We start from the raw sequence: 16,577 nt of genomic DNA on the forward strand, positions 1-16,577 counted from the left end.
CGGACCGGGGCACGAACGCGTGTACCCTGCATCGGCAGGTGGATTCTCAACCACTGCGCCACCAGGGAAGCCCCTTTGGGTAGAGTCTTGATGGAAAACCAGGCCCTGGGCAACCAAGATAAGTGAGCTCATGTGACCTGGGCTTGGCCACTAGGTGCAACTTCCAAGGGCTTCAGCTCTTGATCAAGAGATGCAGAGATGAAAAGATGGTCAGAAGTCATTCATAACAGGTGCTGTCCACAAATGCAGTGACCAAGTCATGCAGCACCAGGGGCTGTGGTGTCCTGGCTGTATGGTTCCTGCAGAAAAATAGTTGTGCTTCCTATTTCCTGGTCGTCAGAGAGTTTGGGTTCCTGCACATTTTCTAAGCCTGTTCTTCCTGTCTCCTGCAGTTTCTGTGACCCTCCCCACACCAATGTTCTTCTAGTAAATTTCATTTTTTTCCATATTTCTGTAACTATTCTATAACTCTTAAAAGGTTCCTAAGTGATATCACACTTAGTGATATCACACATGTGCCTACTCAAGCTTACTCATTCTTTCACCAAACATCTATTGAAGTCTTTCTTTGTGCCAGGCTCTACTCTAAAAGTGAGGATACAACATAATGTACAACACGATAAGTATAATTAACACTATACAAGTATAATTAAATCCTAAGGGTTCTCATCAGAAGGAAAACAGATTTTTTTTCTATTTCTTTAATTTTGTATCAATATGAGATGATGGATATTCACTAAATTCATTGTGGTAATATGTAAGTCAAATCATTGTGCTGTACACCTTAAACTTATACAATGCTGTACATCAGTCATGTCTCAATAAAATGGGAAGAAAAAATTAAAAATACAGTGGCATATACATATATGCATGCTTTTGTAACCATCAGAAATATGCACGTGTGTATCCATCAGAAATATGGCTAAAGGGACTTCCCTGGTGGCACAGTGGTTAAGAATCCACCTGCCAATGCAGGGGACGTGGGTTCAAGCCCTGGTCTGGGAAGATCCCACATGCCACGGAGCAACTAAGCCCGTGCACCACAACTACTGCGCCTGCGCTCTAGAGCCCACGAGCCACAACTACTGAAGCCCGTGTGCCTTGAGCCCGTGCTCCACAACAAGAGAAGTCACCGCAATGAGAAGCCCGTGCACCACAATGAAGATTAGCCCCTGCTCGCCGCAACTAGAGAAGGCCCGTGAGCAGCAGTGAAGACCCAATGCAGCCAAAAATAAATAAACAAACTTAAAAAAAAGAAATATGGCTAAAAATACTCAAAAAATATTTAGTGTTACACAATACTGTAAATCAATACTTCAATTTTTTAAATGTAGTGTTTTTAAGTGAGGCTATAACAATGAAAGAAATCCCATGGCAACTAGGAACAGCTGGAGGAGGAGCAAATTTGGGGAGGAAGATGATGTTTAGGACATGTTGAGACTGAAATGTCTATGAGATATCCAGGCAGAAATATTTAGTAGACATTTGGATACCTTCATTGGAACTCAGCAGAGATCTCTGGAGTGTAGATAAATATTTTGGAGCCATTGTCCTAGTGGTAATGGTTCAAGCCATGAGCAGGGAATAAATGGCCTAGGAAGAGGGCTAAAAAAATATTAATAATATGGGGAGAAAAAAGATAAAAGGGCCCCAAATAGAATTTAAAACCAGCATTTAAAGGATGGTGGAGAAAGAGGAACCAATGGCAATAAAAGTTCTGAAGACAGCACCATCTAAAAAAGAGGAGAATTAGAGGAGAAAGATGCTGTGGAAACTACAGGAGAGACTTTCAATAAGGAAGTTGTCAAATGTCTCAAAAGAGAAAAGGAAATTAAAATGCCTTGAAGACTTCAGGAAAATCTACTTCGGGTAAGTATTGGTTTGAGAAATGAATGGAAGGAGAGAAAGTAGAGGCAACAAATACTAGATCTTTGCAAGAAACTTGACTGTGAAATGAAAGGGAGAGGGAGTGATAGGAGTAAAGGTTGGGGGAGATGAGAATGAAAGAGTGACTTCCAGGACAGGACAGACTGGGGAGTATTTCTATGCTGAGAGCAGGAGGACAGAATGAGGATGATGAAACAGAAACGGATGCTGTTCTCAGGGAAGTTGCATGGAAAGGGAGGGAGGGGCAAGCTAATGAAGGAGGGACTGGAGGAGGAGAGAGGAATACCACAGCACCTGAGAAGGTTAATCTGGGGTGGAAAGGACTCCTGCATATCAATTTGTAGGTGCTAAAGAGATTACACACAGACTCAGTGCCATTAAAGTATGTGTTCATTTTGTTTTCTAGCAAAATGTTAGTTTGGGTGACCTGTTGATACAGTGGTTTGGTGCATTGACCCTGGACCCAGATTGCCTGTGGTTGAAATCCCACCTGTATCTCTACTGCTTAATAGCTGTGTGATCTTGGTCAGTTTACTTTATCTCTCTGTACTTCATTTTCCTTATCTTTAAAAGGCGGGGTGGGGTGGGGGAGTCACACAGTAAGGGCTATGGAAGTACTAGTCATTACTATTTTTTCCACTAGTTTGTCATCTCCCTGAAGTTGAGGTTTTCTCTTTTGTTCAGGGTTGTCTACTCAGAGCCTAGCACTTAGTAGGTGCTCAATAAAAATTTCATGAATAAACTGGGATGAGAGAGCGAGGCGTGGAGGGAAGGGAAGGCTTGGTAGTTGGATGCTGGGCGGGCTGGAAGCCAGATACCTTAGTCATACTCTGTGCCGCTCTGCGGTTTCCTGGGGCCTGAAGCAGCAGGCCTACATCCCGTCTCTGAGAGCTTCCCCAGGACTCGCGAGCTCGGAGCGCTGAGAAGATTGTGTGCTCCGCGGCTCCACCCCCGCGAGGCTCCTGCGGCCCCGCCCCTGGTGGGCGGTGTTGTGCCGGCAGGGAGTATACCGGCTCCAGTCGCAAGCTAGCCGTGAGGGGCGGGGCCGGGCTGGGCGGGGCCGACTCGGCCCGGCTTTGGCTCACCTCCTCAAAGAAGAGCGGAAGTCTCAACCCCAGTCTTGACCTCCGTTGGGAACCCGGCACCGAGAGCCGGGCCTCGCCCCACGGGGCGGCGGGCCTGGGCGTGCACCGGCGCGGGCGGCACCATGAAGCGTGCGGGAACTCTGCGCCTGCTCTCGGACCTGAACAACTTCAGCGGCGCGGCCCGGCTCCGGGAGTTGTTGGCCGGGGACCCAGACGTCCGAGTTCGCTGCAGCCCGGACGGCCGCCACCTGCTGCTGCTGCGACCTCCGGGGGCACCGGGCCCGCAACTGCTGGTCGCGGTGCGTGGACCCGGCGCGGAACTGGAACGTGCCTGGCCGGCTGGCCAGCCCTCACCGCTAGACGCCTTCTTCCTACCGTGGCCGGCACGACCGGCGCTAGTCCTAGTGTGGGAGAGTGGCCTAGCCGAGGTGTGGGGCACGGGGGTGGGGCCCGGCTGGCGGCTGCTGCAGAGCACCGAGCTGTGTACTGGCGGTGGAGCCCGTGTGGTGGCCGTGGCGGCGCCTCGAGGCCGCCTGGTGTGGTGCGAGGAGCGTCAGGCTGGCGCTGAGGGCCGCGAAGGGCCTCCCGCAGTGGCTTTCAGCCACTGTGTGTGCGTCCGGACCCTGGAGCCCAGCGGGGAGGCCGGCACCAACCTGGGCCGTACACACATCCTGCTGCACAACTGCCCCCGTTTCGGGCTGCTGACCTCCCGCAAGGACCTCTTCCTGGTGCCCACTGCCACCACCTGGCCTGGCGTGGGCCACATTCTGCTCATCTGGAGCCCAAGCAAGGGCAAGGTAGTGGTGGCTGCCCCATGTCTTGGCCTCTCCCACAGTAAGAGCCTGAATCCTGGAGGAGGGGACCCGTGGGACTTCAGGACCCTGCTCCGAGGCCTTCCTGGGCTGCTGTCCCCCAGGCAACCATTAACTGTACACACCTGGGCCCCAACTCCCCAGGGCCTGCTGTGGCTTGACTTCAGGGGCACTGTGAGCCTGGTGCAGCCCCACGGTGGTACCCGGGCTGTTGGCACCCTTCAGGAGGCACCTGCCAGCCTGGCAGGGTCTGCAGCACTGGGCGCATTTCATGGCACTCTGGCCTGTGTGCTGGGCTCCACATTGGAACTGCTGGACATGGGCAGTGGGCAGCTGCTAGAAAGGAAGGTCCTAAGTACAGATCGAGTACATCTGCTGGAACCCCCAGCCCCTGGCATGGAAAATGAGGAAGAGCTGGAGACCCGAGGGGGTCTTCGTTTGCTTTCAGCTGTGGGTCTGTTTCGAGTAGGCTGGGAAGCCCCACAAGGCCTTGAGCTGCCTTCAGCTGAAGATCTGGTGTTTGAGGAGGCCTGCGAGTACTACCAGCGGCGGAGCCTGCGGGGTGCCCGGCTCACCCCAGAGGAACTGCGACACAACAGCACATTCCGGGCACCTCAGGCCCTGGCTTCCATCCTCCAGGGCCACGTGTCCCCATCAACACTATTGACCACACTGAGGGCCGAGCTTCGGGATTACCGGGGCTTAGAGCAGCTTAAAGCCCAGCTGGTGGCTGGGGATGATGAGGAGGCTGGCTGGACTGAGCTGGCAGAGCACGAAGTGGCACGGCTGCTGAGGACTGAGTTGATGGGAGACCAGCTGGCCCAGCTCAACACCGTTTTCCAAGCCCTCCCTACAGCGGCCTGGGGTGCCATCCTCAGGGCCCTGCAGCTCCAGCCAGATGGGAATGGCAGGCTGAGGTCCCAAGCTCCCCCTGACGTGTGGAAGAAAGTACTGGGTGTTACAACAGGTGGAAAGGAGCCACCCAGTGGGATACTGCCCCTCTTTGAACTCCTGTGCCAATGCCTCTGCCGGCTGGAGCCACGATGGCTGCCACCCTTTGTGGAGCTGGCACAGCAGCAGGGCGGGCCTGGCTGGGGATCAGGGGGCCCAGGGCTGCCCCTCTATCGCCGAGCCCTGGAAGTACTAGGTGAGGAGGGGACTAGGCCTGAAGCACTGGAGCTAGACCTGCTCTTGGGCAGTGGGCGGCCCAAAGCTGTGCTCCAAGCTGTGGGGCAGCTGGTGCAAAAGGAAGAGTGGGAGCGGGCTCTAGAGGCTGGCTTGGCGCTCAGCTCCTCCAGCCCCCTGCTTCGAAGTGAGATCTTCAAACTGCTATTGGCCGAATTTGCCCGGCACCGCCGGCTTGATGCTCACCTCCCCCTCCTTTGCCGCCTGTGCCCACCAGACCTAGCTCCAACTGAGCTCCTGCTTCTACTGCGGACACACCTCCCAGATGAGTTGGAGCCCCCTGCCCCATTCCCTGAGCCTGGGGCAGAGCCCCCTCTCACTGTGGGCTTGCTCAGAGCCCTGCTGGAGCAGACTGGGACTCAAGGACGACCCTCTGGCCCAGTTCTAAGCCAATATGAGGACATTCTATGGGACCCAGGCACTCCACCCCCTACCCCACCTCGGGGACCTATGTCAGCCCTCCAGGCATCAGACCACCCAGGCCTGGAGGCATGGGCACCATCTGGACAGGGCCTCTGTGTGACTGACACAAGCTGAAAATTGTTTCTAGGACACAGTGATCAGGGAAAGGTGTCTAGGAGTTGGAGGGGGCCAGAGTGGGGACCTGTGTGTGCAATACTCACAACACTCTTCTCTTTTCTGGAGCAATTTGTATACATATATGTGTGTGTGTAATAAATATGTTTGGTCCTTATCCTCAGGTTTCTGTCTTGGCGCAAAGCTCCTAAAACACTTGGAATTTCCTGAGTGATAGAAATATCTTTGTTATAACGTATGGACACCAAGGGGGGAAACTGGCGGGGGGGTAGGGGTCGGGGGGATGAATTGGGAGATTGGGATTGACACATATACACGAATATGTATAAAATAGATAACTAATAACCTGCTGTATAAAATAAAATTCAAAAAAAAAGAAAAACTACATTGCTGGTAGTAGTAATGGTGCTAACCACAGGAGATTCTGGATTTTAAATTTCAAAGTGATAGCTTTAGATTTTATGAGAGTAATAAACAGGAATAGATCCAATGGTTAATTGATGTGCCTTCATTTAGACAAACATAATAGATTAAAATCCAGGCATACCTCAAAGATAAATTAAGGTCAAATAACTTACACTGCAAATAAATTTACAGTAGAAGCCATTTAAACAGCAAATCCTCACTACATTTTAAATATCTGATTCCTATTTTGGGAACATATTTATTAGATAAATTAAGGTGTGCTTTATCATAAAAATGAACACAGATGCAGGGGGAGAGAAAAAGCTAAAAAAATTATCAGAAAATTTCAGATTTAAACTGGAGATTTAGTTAATATTATATCCAAATATTTTTTAAGTTTTGAATTGTTACTTCCCAAAGGTCAAAGTTTTCATTTTCAACAGAAAAAAGTTGCCTACAAGAAATATTAAAACAAATTAAATAGGGAAACTCTTTGAAGTGGTGGGACTTATTCCAGCTCCCTATGCTTTGTGTTGGAAAAATAAATAAAATTTAACAGTCCATGAGCTTGCTGTATAAAAATTAAATTAAATTAAATTAAAAAAAAAAAGAAATGTCTTTGTTATAACAAGCCCCTTTAGACCAAACCTGCATTTACACTAATGAGGTAACTTAAAGTGGGGACCCCTAGCGTCAGGATGGGGCTGGTCACCAGAAAGACCCGAGTGATGAAAGGGTTGGAACTTTCAGCTCCATCCTCAACCTCCTGGGAGAGGAGTGGGGCTAGAGACAGCTCTACAAAAGCTCCTGAACAGGGAAATTTGATGAGCTTCTGGCTTGGTGAACACATTAAGGTGCTGATGCACCCAGAGAGGGCATGGAAGCCCCATGCACACCCCTCACACCATGCCTTGCCCTATGCGTCTCTTCCATCTGACTGTTGTATCCTTTAATAAACTGGTAAACGTAAGTATTTCCCTGGGTTCTGTTAGCCATTCTAGCAAATTATCAAACCAATTTATAGCATGGGAACTCCCAATTTATAGCCAGCTGATCAGAAGTACCAGTGACTTGTGACTGGCATTTGAAGTGAGGGCAGTCTTGTGGGATTGAGCCCTTAACCTGTGGGATCTGTGCTAACTCAAGGTAGTTAGTATCAGAATTGAGAGGTAGTTAGTATCAGAATTGAGGTGACTTGTAGGACACCCAATTGATGTCCACAGAAAATTGATGGTTGGTGTTGGAAAACACTCCAGAAATGCATACACGGTTGGTGTGTTTTTCAATAGCTGAGGGCCTCATACAGTTGGTTATAGAGGGAGTGGTTAAATCTGAATCTGTTGGCTAAAGCGACCACTTCCAATAATGAAAATAATTAACATTTATGAGCATTTAAAGTATACCAGTCACTCTGTTAGTCTTTAAATAGTCCCTCTTTTAATGTTTCTAATAACCCCATCCTGAAAGTACTAATATTATCTCCATTTTACAGGGGAGGAAACAGAGATTTAGAAAGATTACTTGACCAAGGTCAGTCAGCTAGAAAGTAGTAGCTCTAAGATTTGAACCACTTCACTGTACAGCCCAATAGCTACTACCGGCTTGGGCTTGAAGCACTTCTCATTCCTGGCTCAATGCTAGCTTCTCTAGCCTGTTGTGAGGAGGGGGATCTGCAGAAGTACACACTTCCTTTCCCCAAGACTCTTCTGTTCCTGAGTAGGAACTGTGCTGGCCCTGAGCCCATGCTTGTCTCCCCCAGGATTTCTGGAGCAGCCACTGGATAACGGGAAGATTTACCACAGACAGGAGAGCTACCTGCAGAGCCCTCTGGCTTAGTAACAAGAGTCACTGGAGGAGGGTTGCTTGGAGGCTAACTCCCAAAACTAAGAAAAAAGAGCGTCTCCAGAACATATTTCTGTTCATCTGGATTTAGTCAGCAGGACCACCTTTGAAGAGGCCTAGGCCCTCTGCCCACTTCTACCCAAGTGAGCCCTCAGGCTGGTTCTGGGCTTAGGGTAGGACTCTGGGTGCTGCTCCTCAGCATCACCCTGGGCCCCCAGGTATCCCTTGTCCAAGGCTTGGGCCCAAGGTAAGGACTACCACTTAGCTTTGCCCTCAGCTAGGACCTGCAGCTTGGGTTCTGCTCAGCCTCATCCTGGACTTAAGGTGGCCCTTTAGGCTCATGTGGGACTAGGGACAGTTCCTCAGTCTCGAGGAAGGGGGCAGCACCTCAGGTTTATACAGGGCTTGTGTTACTCCTCGGCCTCATGAAAGTCTAAGGATGGTAGCTTGACCTCATCCAGAATTTGGATGGCTGTTGTCCTGGCCCTTAAGACAGGTTGTCTACCAATATCTGGAGTCAAGCTACTGACCCTTAAGCTTCTGCTCCTCCCAGAGGCCCAGAACTAGGGACAGGTCATCCCTTGGCCTCTACCTCAGCCCTGGTTTGGGTGGGGTTCATCCTCCTCTTTAGTCTGGAGGCTGGGCCCATTATGGCCCCTCTGTGGGAAGCTGGGGATGGACAAAAGCAGGAATCTGTTTCCTGTTCATGATCCTGCTGAATCATGGTTGTTGTTTTTTGGGTTTTCTTTTTTGGCCACTCCAGGTGGCTTGTGGGATCTTAATTCCCTGACCAGGGATCAAACCCGCGCCCCCTGCATTGGAAGCACAGAGTCCCAATCACTGGACAGCCAGGGAAGTTCCTCATTGTTGTTTCTTCTCAGCCTGAGATTGGCTTGGGCCTCTTTCTGTGCTTGGAGGGAAAAGAATTGTACTCAGTGGGTCTCTGGGGACATGGGCAAAAGAAGGGGGCCAGGTTTTTCCTTGGACTTGTTTGGCTCAAGGAATTTCCTCAGGGCCACCCACAAGTAGGGGAGCCACCCAGCCTGGCAGCTCTGAGGAGAGCAGGTGAGCCTAGATGGGAACTCTCACCTGCTGTTACAGACTTGGTGCTTGATTGCTCTTGTCCTTGCTCATGCTCCAGCTCCAGTGAGGAGGGTAAAGTGACCCCCAACCCTGTCTCAGGACTTTGGAGAACAGCTCGGGGATATAGATATCATTGTGTGACTGGGTTCTGCTGGAGTGTGTGAGAGGACCATCAGAGAGCTGGCCCAGTGTGGTCTTCCAGAGTCAGAGGGCTCCAAATAGGTGAGTGGAGATCCCAAGTCTGAGGTCTTTGGTTGGCAGGGAGTATTCTAGGATCAGAAAGTAGAGAGGGTCCCTAGACAGGATGTTGGGACCTGGGGATATGGGAGATCTGGGAGCTCTGAGGTCCTTGATCTTGGGTGCCTGGGTAAAGGGCGAAGCTCCGGGGCTGAAGGTTTTGAGCAGTGGACAAGATCCCAGGTCCAAAGTCCCTGGGCAGGAGGTGGTAGGAAGGCCTGAGGTCCCTGGGTAGGTGCATTTCCACAGGTATGCCTCATCTTTGGAGCATACTACTCTCAAGTTCACTTGGTAGTAGTCTCTGGAAAGCTTGAAGGTGAAGCTAAGCTACACAAGACCAGAATGCAGTCTGGGCAAAGGAGAGGAAGCAAATCCTGAGGCTCCTCTACCTGCCTATTTGGCCATGGAGCCCAATCCTCCCTTTTTCATCTCCCTACTGCCCACCCATATTCCCTTCCCTCACCAGGAGATTCACTGTTTAGACACAGACCACGGTTTCCATGCCACCCAATGACTGGAACACAAGACTACAGCAACCCAGGACTTCCCTGGTGGCGCAGTAGTTAAGAATCCTCCTGCCAATGCAGTGGACACGGGTTCGAGCCCTGGTCCAGGAAGATCCCACATGCCACAGAGCAACTAAGCCCACGAGCCATAACTACTAAGCCCGCGCACCTAAAGCCTGTGCTCCGCAACGAGAGAAGCCACCGCAAAGAGAAGCCCGCGCACCTCAAAGAAATGTAGCCCCCACTCTCCGAAACTAGAGAAAGCCCGCGTACAGCAACGAAGACCCAACACAGACAAAAATAATTAAAAAAAAAAAAAAAAAAAAACAAAGTCTTCCCCAACCCGCAAAGGCCAGAGATCAAAGCCCACCCCTTTCTCCTGTAGGAAACTGGTGGCCAGAGTGGGCTGTATCCAAACCACTCTGCTTTTCCCCCATACCCTGACCCAGCCATCAAGGGAACTTGTCCTTAGGAAGTGTTCCACACTGTACAAATGTACCAGAACTTGGTTCACACTTCCCCTTGGTGGTCAGGGAAAGAGAGGAAGTTGGAGAGTGGGGAGGGTGCAGCTCTAGACCCCCAGCTCCAGAGGGAGCCCCCTCAGGCTGGAATGCCTGGCACCCTTACTGCCCTGGAAGAAAGGAAGAAAAATCCTCAGAGTGGCTCCCCAGGGCCCCACTCAATCTCTTCTTAGGCACAGGCTCCCCCTGGTGGTTACTGTCATCACCGCCAGCTCCACCATTACCCTTAAACAAGCACACACTTGCCCATTTCTTGACTAAGACCGAAGAAGCCTTTGAAGGTGGTAAATTAAGGTTCTCTGAGGGCAAGAGAGGAGGAGAGGAAGAGGTCAGGGTAGAACTCAGGGAGCAAATCAAGGGGAGGCAAAGTGACCCTGGTCTTGTACTAGGACAGTATCACCCAGAAGAAAGAGGGACCTGAGCTGCCAGGATGCTTCCTCTCCAGGGTTGGAACTCTGCCCTAGCTACCAGACTGATCTGGATAATTTGAGCCAACTGAGGAGGAAGTTGAGGGCACAGCAGAGATTTCTGGGAAGGCACAGTGAGGTCATATTTTACATGAATTTGAAATATAGGAATAAGATGCTGGGCTTTATTCAAAATCAATAGTCTCACTTTATGCACAAAATGTGAAATGAAGGTGAATCTTCCTAAATATAAAACTTTTTGAGAATCACAATTTCAAGGCTAATGGACTGTGTGAATTGTAAACTGCTTACACTATTACTGCATGCGTCCCCATTTCTGCTGGTAAACAAAAATTCAGGGGGGGAGGGAGGCTGAATCAGGCTGTGAGGTCAGGGCTGAGTGACCAGGGTCACTCACCAGTTGTAGGTAGAAGCCTTGGAGTGTTTTCTCCTCTACTTCCCAGAGGGAGAGCCCGGGCCTGGCTCCAAAGGTCACTACACAGGAGCAAGAACAAAGGTGAGGAAAGACAGAGGCAGAGAGATGAGTAAGAGGATGAGGTTGGACCAGGAGAAGAGAGGAGACAGACAGATGGGAATGGGAAGAGGGACCTGGGGGAGGCAGGGAAATGCTCTCACCCTGGAGAGCAGAGGACGCTCTCAAGTGTGATTGCTGGAGGATGGAGGACAGAGCAGAGAGGGGTCCCTTGGGGCCTCTCACCAGAATTATAGCCAGAGCGTAGAGCCAGTGGGACAGCTCATCTAGATTTGGTCTCCTAGAGCTTTCCATTATCTGAGAAATGAAGGAAAAAGGAAGGAGCTGTGAAGAGCTGAGGAAGGGGGAGGGGGTGTGGCCTGCACCAAGAATGAGGTCAGTCCACCTCATTTGGGCCTCGCTGAGCTAAAGGTTCTGGAGGGGCAGACTGTCCAGGTCTTTCATAGGTGTCAAGTCCTCAGGCTTTGGCAGCCACTCAGATTCCAAGGTGACATGCAGTCTTATCAAAGTCTCTATTATTTTTGTTTTGTCCCAGGGAGAAGTGGGCATTGTCCCACCCTTAACCACCCCACACAGGCTCTAGGAGGAGCCTAGAGCCTCAGAACTGGGGGGCAGAGCCTCCCCAGCATAGAGCCTTCCCCAGCATAGAGCCCTTCCCACAGAGCTGTGATGCTGGACATGGGAAGGCTACAGTGGGGGAAGGAAAGGGAAGGCTGATTGGAGGTATAGAGGCAGAGGGGACCCAAGCATAGCCAGGTCAGTGTCCTGGGCCAAGGCAGGGGGGACACTGACCTGGATATCACTGGAGAGTTATCCAGAGGGGAAACCAAGTGACTGCTCATCACTGACTAGATTGGTTCATTGTTCTCATAGCCCTTTGGGGATAGTGGAGGGTCAGTATGGGCAAGAGGTGATTCATGGGAAGCCTAGGAGAGGGAGGATGGACACATCAGTGACCCACTTCCTCCCTCCACCAACTGGTCAGGCCCTAGTGAGTTCCCCAGCAAGTAGGTCTCCCCTGTAAATGTTGGGGAAGAAAACATAAGGTGGGCTTTATGGGGTATAAGGGAATGGCTGCTTCAAAAGAGAGGAATGGAATGGCTCCAGAGTAGAAAGTTTGGAAGTGGATGGCCAAGAGGGATCAAACCAGAGAAGAAGAGTCAGAAAAACAGAATGGGGAACACTGGTTGGATTTCCTAAACCTTTGTAGTTTCTCCAGTAAAAGATATAGTTTCTCCTTGTAGACAGCAGCACCTTCCCAGCTGGTCCCAGATCTCACTACTGAGACCCTGAAGAGGTGTGTTTTTTGTTTTAATGACAAACTTAACTGGACCTGGGAGTAGGCTCTTGATTCTGTGTCAATTTTGTTAGCCTTGTCCATCATCCCCTTAATTATATCAGTCAGACCCTTAACTCAAAGAGGGCTCATTTGCTTGGCATGAGGGAAAGCCAGGAGGAGAATCTGTGGTTAACCCATTTCTTCCCCTATGAATAGTTTTTTGGAAGCAGAGGTCCAAGGGGTCATGTATGTGGGAACGGCTGAGGAGCCATCAAGAAAACAAGATGGAGCTCTTCTCCTCAGCACTGCCTGTGGAGGTGGCAGCCATCTCCTACTAGGCGTCATGGCCACCCTCAGACCCCTCACAAAGCCCAAGATTATCAGAAAGAGGACCAAGAAGTTCATCTGGCACCAGTCAGACTGATACGTCAAAATTAAGCAGAACTGGCGGAAACCCAGAGGCATTGACAGTAGAGTGCACAGGAGATTCAAGGGCCAGATCTTGATGCCCAACATAGGTTATGGGGGCAACAAGAAAACAAAGCACATGCTGCCCAGCGGCTTTGGGAAGTTCCTGGTCCACAAGGTCAAGGAGCTTGAAGTGCTGCTGATGTGCAACAAATCTTACTATGATGAGATTGCTCACAACATCTCCTCCAAGAACCACAAAGCCATTGTGGAGAGAGCAGCCCAGCTGGCCATCAGAGTCACCAATCCCAATGCCAGGCTGTGCAGCGAAGAAAATGAACAGACAGCTCATGCACACATTTTGTTTGTGTTAATAAGACCATAAAACTCAGCAAAAAAAAAAAAGAGGGAGCAGTTGTCAGTCCGTCAACTCTGCCTTCCTCTCCCATCACTGTGCCCAGCTTCAATTCCCCATCCCAATCCTGTCAAGCTCTGGTCATCTCTTTTCATTCCTCACATCTCTCACATCCATCTCTCAAAGTAATGGATTCTCAGCTTATGTGTATTGACCACTCAGTGGGCAAACCCACTGAGTCCATCAATACACTGAAATTCTTAACAGGTTGAATTCAACAAATCTTCTGTATTATAAGCTCTGTTGATATCCCAATATCCTCCACTTGGGTATTCACATCTGGGTGGGGTGGTGGAAATGGAGTGGTAGTACAAAAGAAGGATCTGGAGCTGGGGGGTACCCATCCCATATGTGCCACAATGTCTGTGCCCTCTTATCCACTCTTTCTGGAATACCATGGAGAGACTGGTGTTCCAACTTTCTCTAACCCCAAATCCATGCAACTAATTCTAGGAAAGGGGGGATTAGGAGTTGGCCCTACTGGGACTTCTTTGGTGACTCTCCTAAAAAATCATTCCATAAAGGGGCTATTCCTGCATGAGGCTGAGGAAATACAGAGGTGAGAAAAGCCAACTGGGAGGTGCTCAAATGTAGCCATACAGAGGTAAAGGGGAACATGAATGGTTGTCCTGGTTGGTGTCTTCAGGCCAGATCTAAGTGGAGAGGCTGGCTGCCCTTTCATTCCATGGACGAGGGTTGGCAGAAGTTTCCCAGGTTTCTGAAGTTTTCAAACCTTCCTCAGACTTCGGGCCTCCTTCCACATAGTGACCAACTGTAAAAGCTTTGAAAGGAAAAGGTACCCTGCAATTGTCTTTAGGGAGATCTTAATGGGGGGGTGGGGGGGCAAAGAGGTGTGAGGAGAGCTGGTGCCTCACTCAGCATCCAGTCTAGAGGCGTGAGGACCCCCAGAGATTGAATGGGTAGGAAGCAGCCTGAGGCTCTTGCAGTTTGTAGAAAAAAGAAAGGAGGCATGAGGTAGTACCAGCTGCAAGGCTTCTACGGCTCCCAGTTCAGGAAGAGAATCCCCAGAGTGGGAAAGAAAAGAACCCAGCTGAATGGGTAGGTCCTGGCAAGTAAGGAAGAAACAGGGCTCGGGGAGCTAGCTTGGTTTGGCAAAAAGACCCTTATGGGGGCTTAACCCTGATGGCTTCCCCAGCATATTAAGACCACCCTCGGGAACAGTCCTACTTTGTTGATGATTATAAAGGGGTTCATTTTCAAAAATGTATTTAACACTGAGATCAGCTCATTAACATCTGGGAGCTGGAGAAAGAAAAAGGGGGAGGGCAAAGACTAAGGCCATGTGTCTGGCTTGCCTCACTGGCCTCGTGGAGGCGGAAACTCCCCCTTGGTCCCCTTCCAAATCCTCACACGACAGACACAACACCCTCCCATTGTTCTATAGAGAACAGTGGTCTGGATTCTGCCAATGCTGACCATTCCCCGCCACCAACATTTGTGTGCCTGTCTCAATTTAAAGGCTCTTGGGAACTAGCCTGGGAATCAAATTCTCCATCATAAAGGGGCTTCTTTGGGAATTCACTGGTGGTCCAGTGGTTAGGACTCTGTGCTTTCACTGCTGAGGGCACAGGTTCCATCCCTGGTCAGGGAAATACAATCCCACAAGCTGCACAGGGCGTGGCCAAAAAAAAGAGGGGCTTCTTTAAGTAGGGACAGATTTCTCCTCTCAGAGTCAATGACTCCCCAAGAGTGGGCTTAGGTTTCCTCCATCCAATTGGAGGCACATGTAGTGGGCTGAATCATGGCCCCCAAGTGATATGTCCACCCAGAACCACAGAATATGACCTGATTTTGAATCAGCGTCCTTGCAGAGTTAATCAAGGTAAGGATCTCAAAAAGAGGTCATCCTGGACTAGGGTGGGTCCTAAATCCAAGAATGAGTATCCTTATAAGACAGAAAAGGAGACAACACAGAGACACAGAAGGAGGTCATGTGAAGACAGAGCAGAGATTGGAGTGATGGGTCTACAAGCCAAGGAATGCCAAGGATTGCTGCTAGCCCCCAGAAGCTAGGAAAGAGGCATGGGATGGATTCTCCTCAGAGCCTCCAGAACAAACCAACCTTGTGGGCACCTTAGTTTTGAACTTCTGACCTCCAGAACTGTGAGAGAATAAATTTCTGTTGTTTAAAGCCACCAAGTTTGTGATAATTTGTTACTGCAGCCCTAGAAAGCTAATACACACCCCAAGAATGAGGTGGGGTCTCCCTCATCAGGTCTCCCTAAGGACGGGGTATATATCTTGGGTGGAGGCTATCTTTTCTGGGTCAAACTCAGGGTAGCAGTAAAGAGCTGAAGGTCTCGGGAGGGCCCCTCACCAAGCTAAGGCTGAGGTTGAGCCTTAGGCCATGAACTTGCTGATAGAGCTCCCTGCACTTGCCCAGGGTGCTATAAGGCTGCTGCCAGGGTCTGGAGCTCTGACCCCTCTTCCTAGAGAGCTGAGAGGCAAGGTCCCCATTGCTTGGCAATACCTTCTTCAACGCTGGTTTGGTTGCTAGGAGAGGAGCCAAGAACAACAAACAGGACCCAGGCTCTGGTGTTGATAGTGGGAAGAGGACCTGGCTTTGACCTTAGCCTGGGAAGAAACTGCTCTGCCAGGCCACACCTTGGATAACTTCCACCCACCCCTCCCCAACACACACACACACACACACACACACACACACACACACACACACACACACACACACTGGAAGAGCATTTCACACCTCAAAGTACCTCCCTGGACTTCCCTGGTGGCGCAGTGGTTAAGAATACGCCTGCCAATGCAGGGGACATGGGTTCGATCCCTGGTCCGGGAAGATCCCACATGCCGCGGAGCAACTAAGCCCTTGTGCCACAACTACTGAGCCTGTGCTCTAGAGCCTGAGAGCCAGAACTACTGAGCCCATACGCCGCAACTACTGAAGCCCATGTGCCTAGAGCCCGTTCTTCGCAACAAGAGAAGCCACCTCAGTGAGAGGCCCACGCACCACAATGAAGAGTAGCCCTTGCTCGCCGCAACTAGAGAAAGCCCGCGTGCAGCCAAAAATTAAAGAAAAAGAAGTAACTCCCTGTCATCTACTTCATCTGATCCTCCTACCCTCTGAAGCCCACAGAACAGCAGTTATGATGCCCATATTACAGAGAAAACTAAGCTGCAAACAGGCAAGCTGGATCCTTGGCCAGCAGGTGAGAGAGGTGGGACTAGAAAGGAGACAGGCCTACAGGCTTTAGGCCAGCACCTTTCCCCTTCCCGTGTAGACCTGGGGAACCCCTCTCAGCTCAAGGATAGGACCCCCAGGCATGAGTGGACTACCCTAGCATTGGGAGTTTAACTTAGTACTTAGGCATATGAACAAAAGGACCAAGAGCACTGAAACTTATAAGGCAAAGGAGGTACATGTAAAAACAAAACATCCGGGGCTTCCCTGGTGACGCAGTGGCTGAGAGTCCGCCTGCCGATGCAGGGGACA

The 16,577-nt window shown here is 50.4% G+C and overlaps 1 protein-coding gene and 1 pseudogene across 1 annotated transcript; both read left to right on the plus strand.

The window, feature by feature from the left end:
• The first annotated feature begins 2,917 nt into the window (after window positions 1-2,917).
• On the plus strand, window positions 2,918-5,619 carry HPS6 (HPS6 biogenesis of lysosomal organelles complex 2 subunit 3). The gene has a single exon (XM_024735086.1). It carries the CDS (start codon window positions 3,095-3,097, stop codon window positions 5,504-5,506), a length of 2,412 nt encoding a protein of 803 aa, XP_024590854.1. The 5' UTR covers window positions 2,918-3,094; the 3' UTR covers window positions 5,507-5,619.
• A 7,003-nt stretch (window positions 5,620-12,622) lies between these two features.
• LOC112392938 (60S ribosomal protein L32 pseudogene) lies at window positions 12,623-13,072 on the plus strand (annotated as a pseudogene).
• The last annotated feature ends 3,505 nt before the right edge of the window (window positions 13,073-16,577 follow it).

Source organism: Neophocaena asiaeorientalis, unplaced genomic scaffold, assembly GCF_003031525.2.
Source record: "Neophocaena asiaeorientalis asiaeorientalis breed wild unplaced genomic scaffold, Neophocaena_asiaeorientalis_V1.1 scaffold240, whole genome shotgun sequence".
Classification (NCBI taxonomy): Eukaryota; Metazoa; Chordata; class Mammalia; order Artiodactyla; family Phocoenidae; genus Neophocaena; species Neophocaena asiaeorientalis.

Bases quoted from the DNA above. Each gene is read 5' to 3' on its own strand.
- HPS6 (XM_024735086.1), top strand. From the start codon at position 3,095: ATGAAGCGTGCGGGAACTCTGCGCCTGCTCTCGGACCTGAACAACTTC.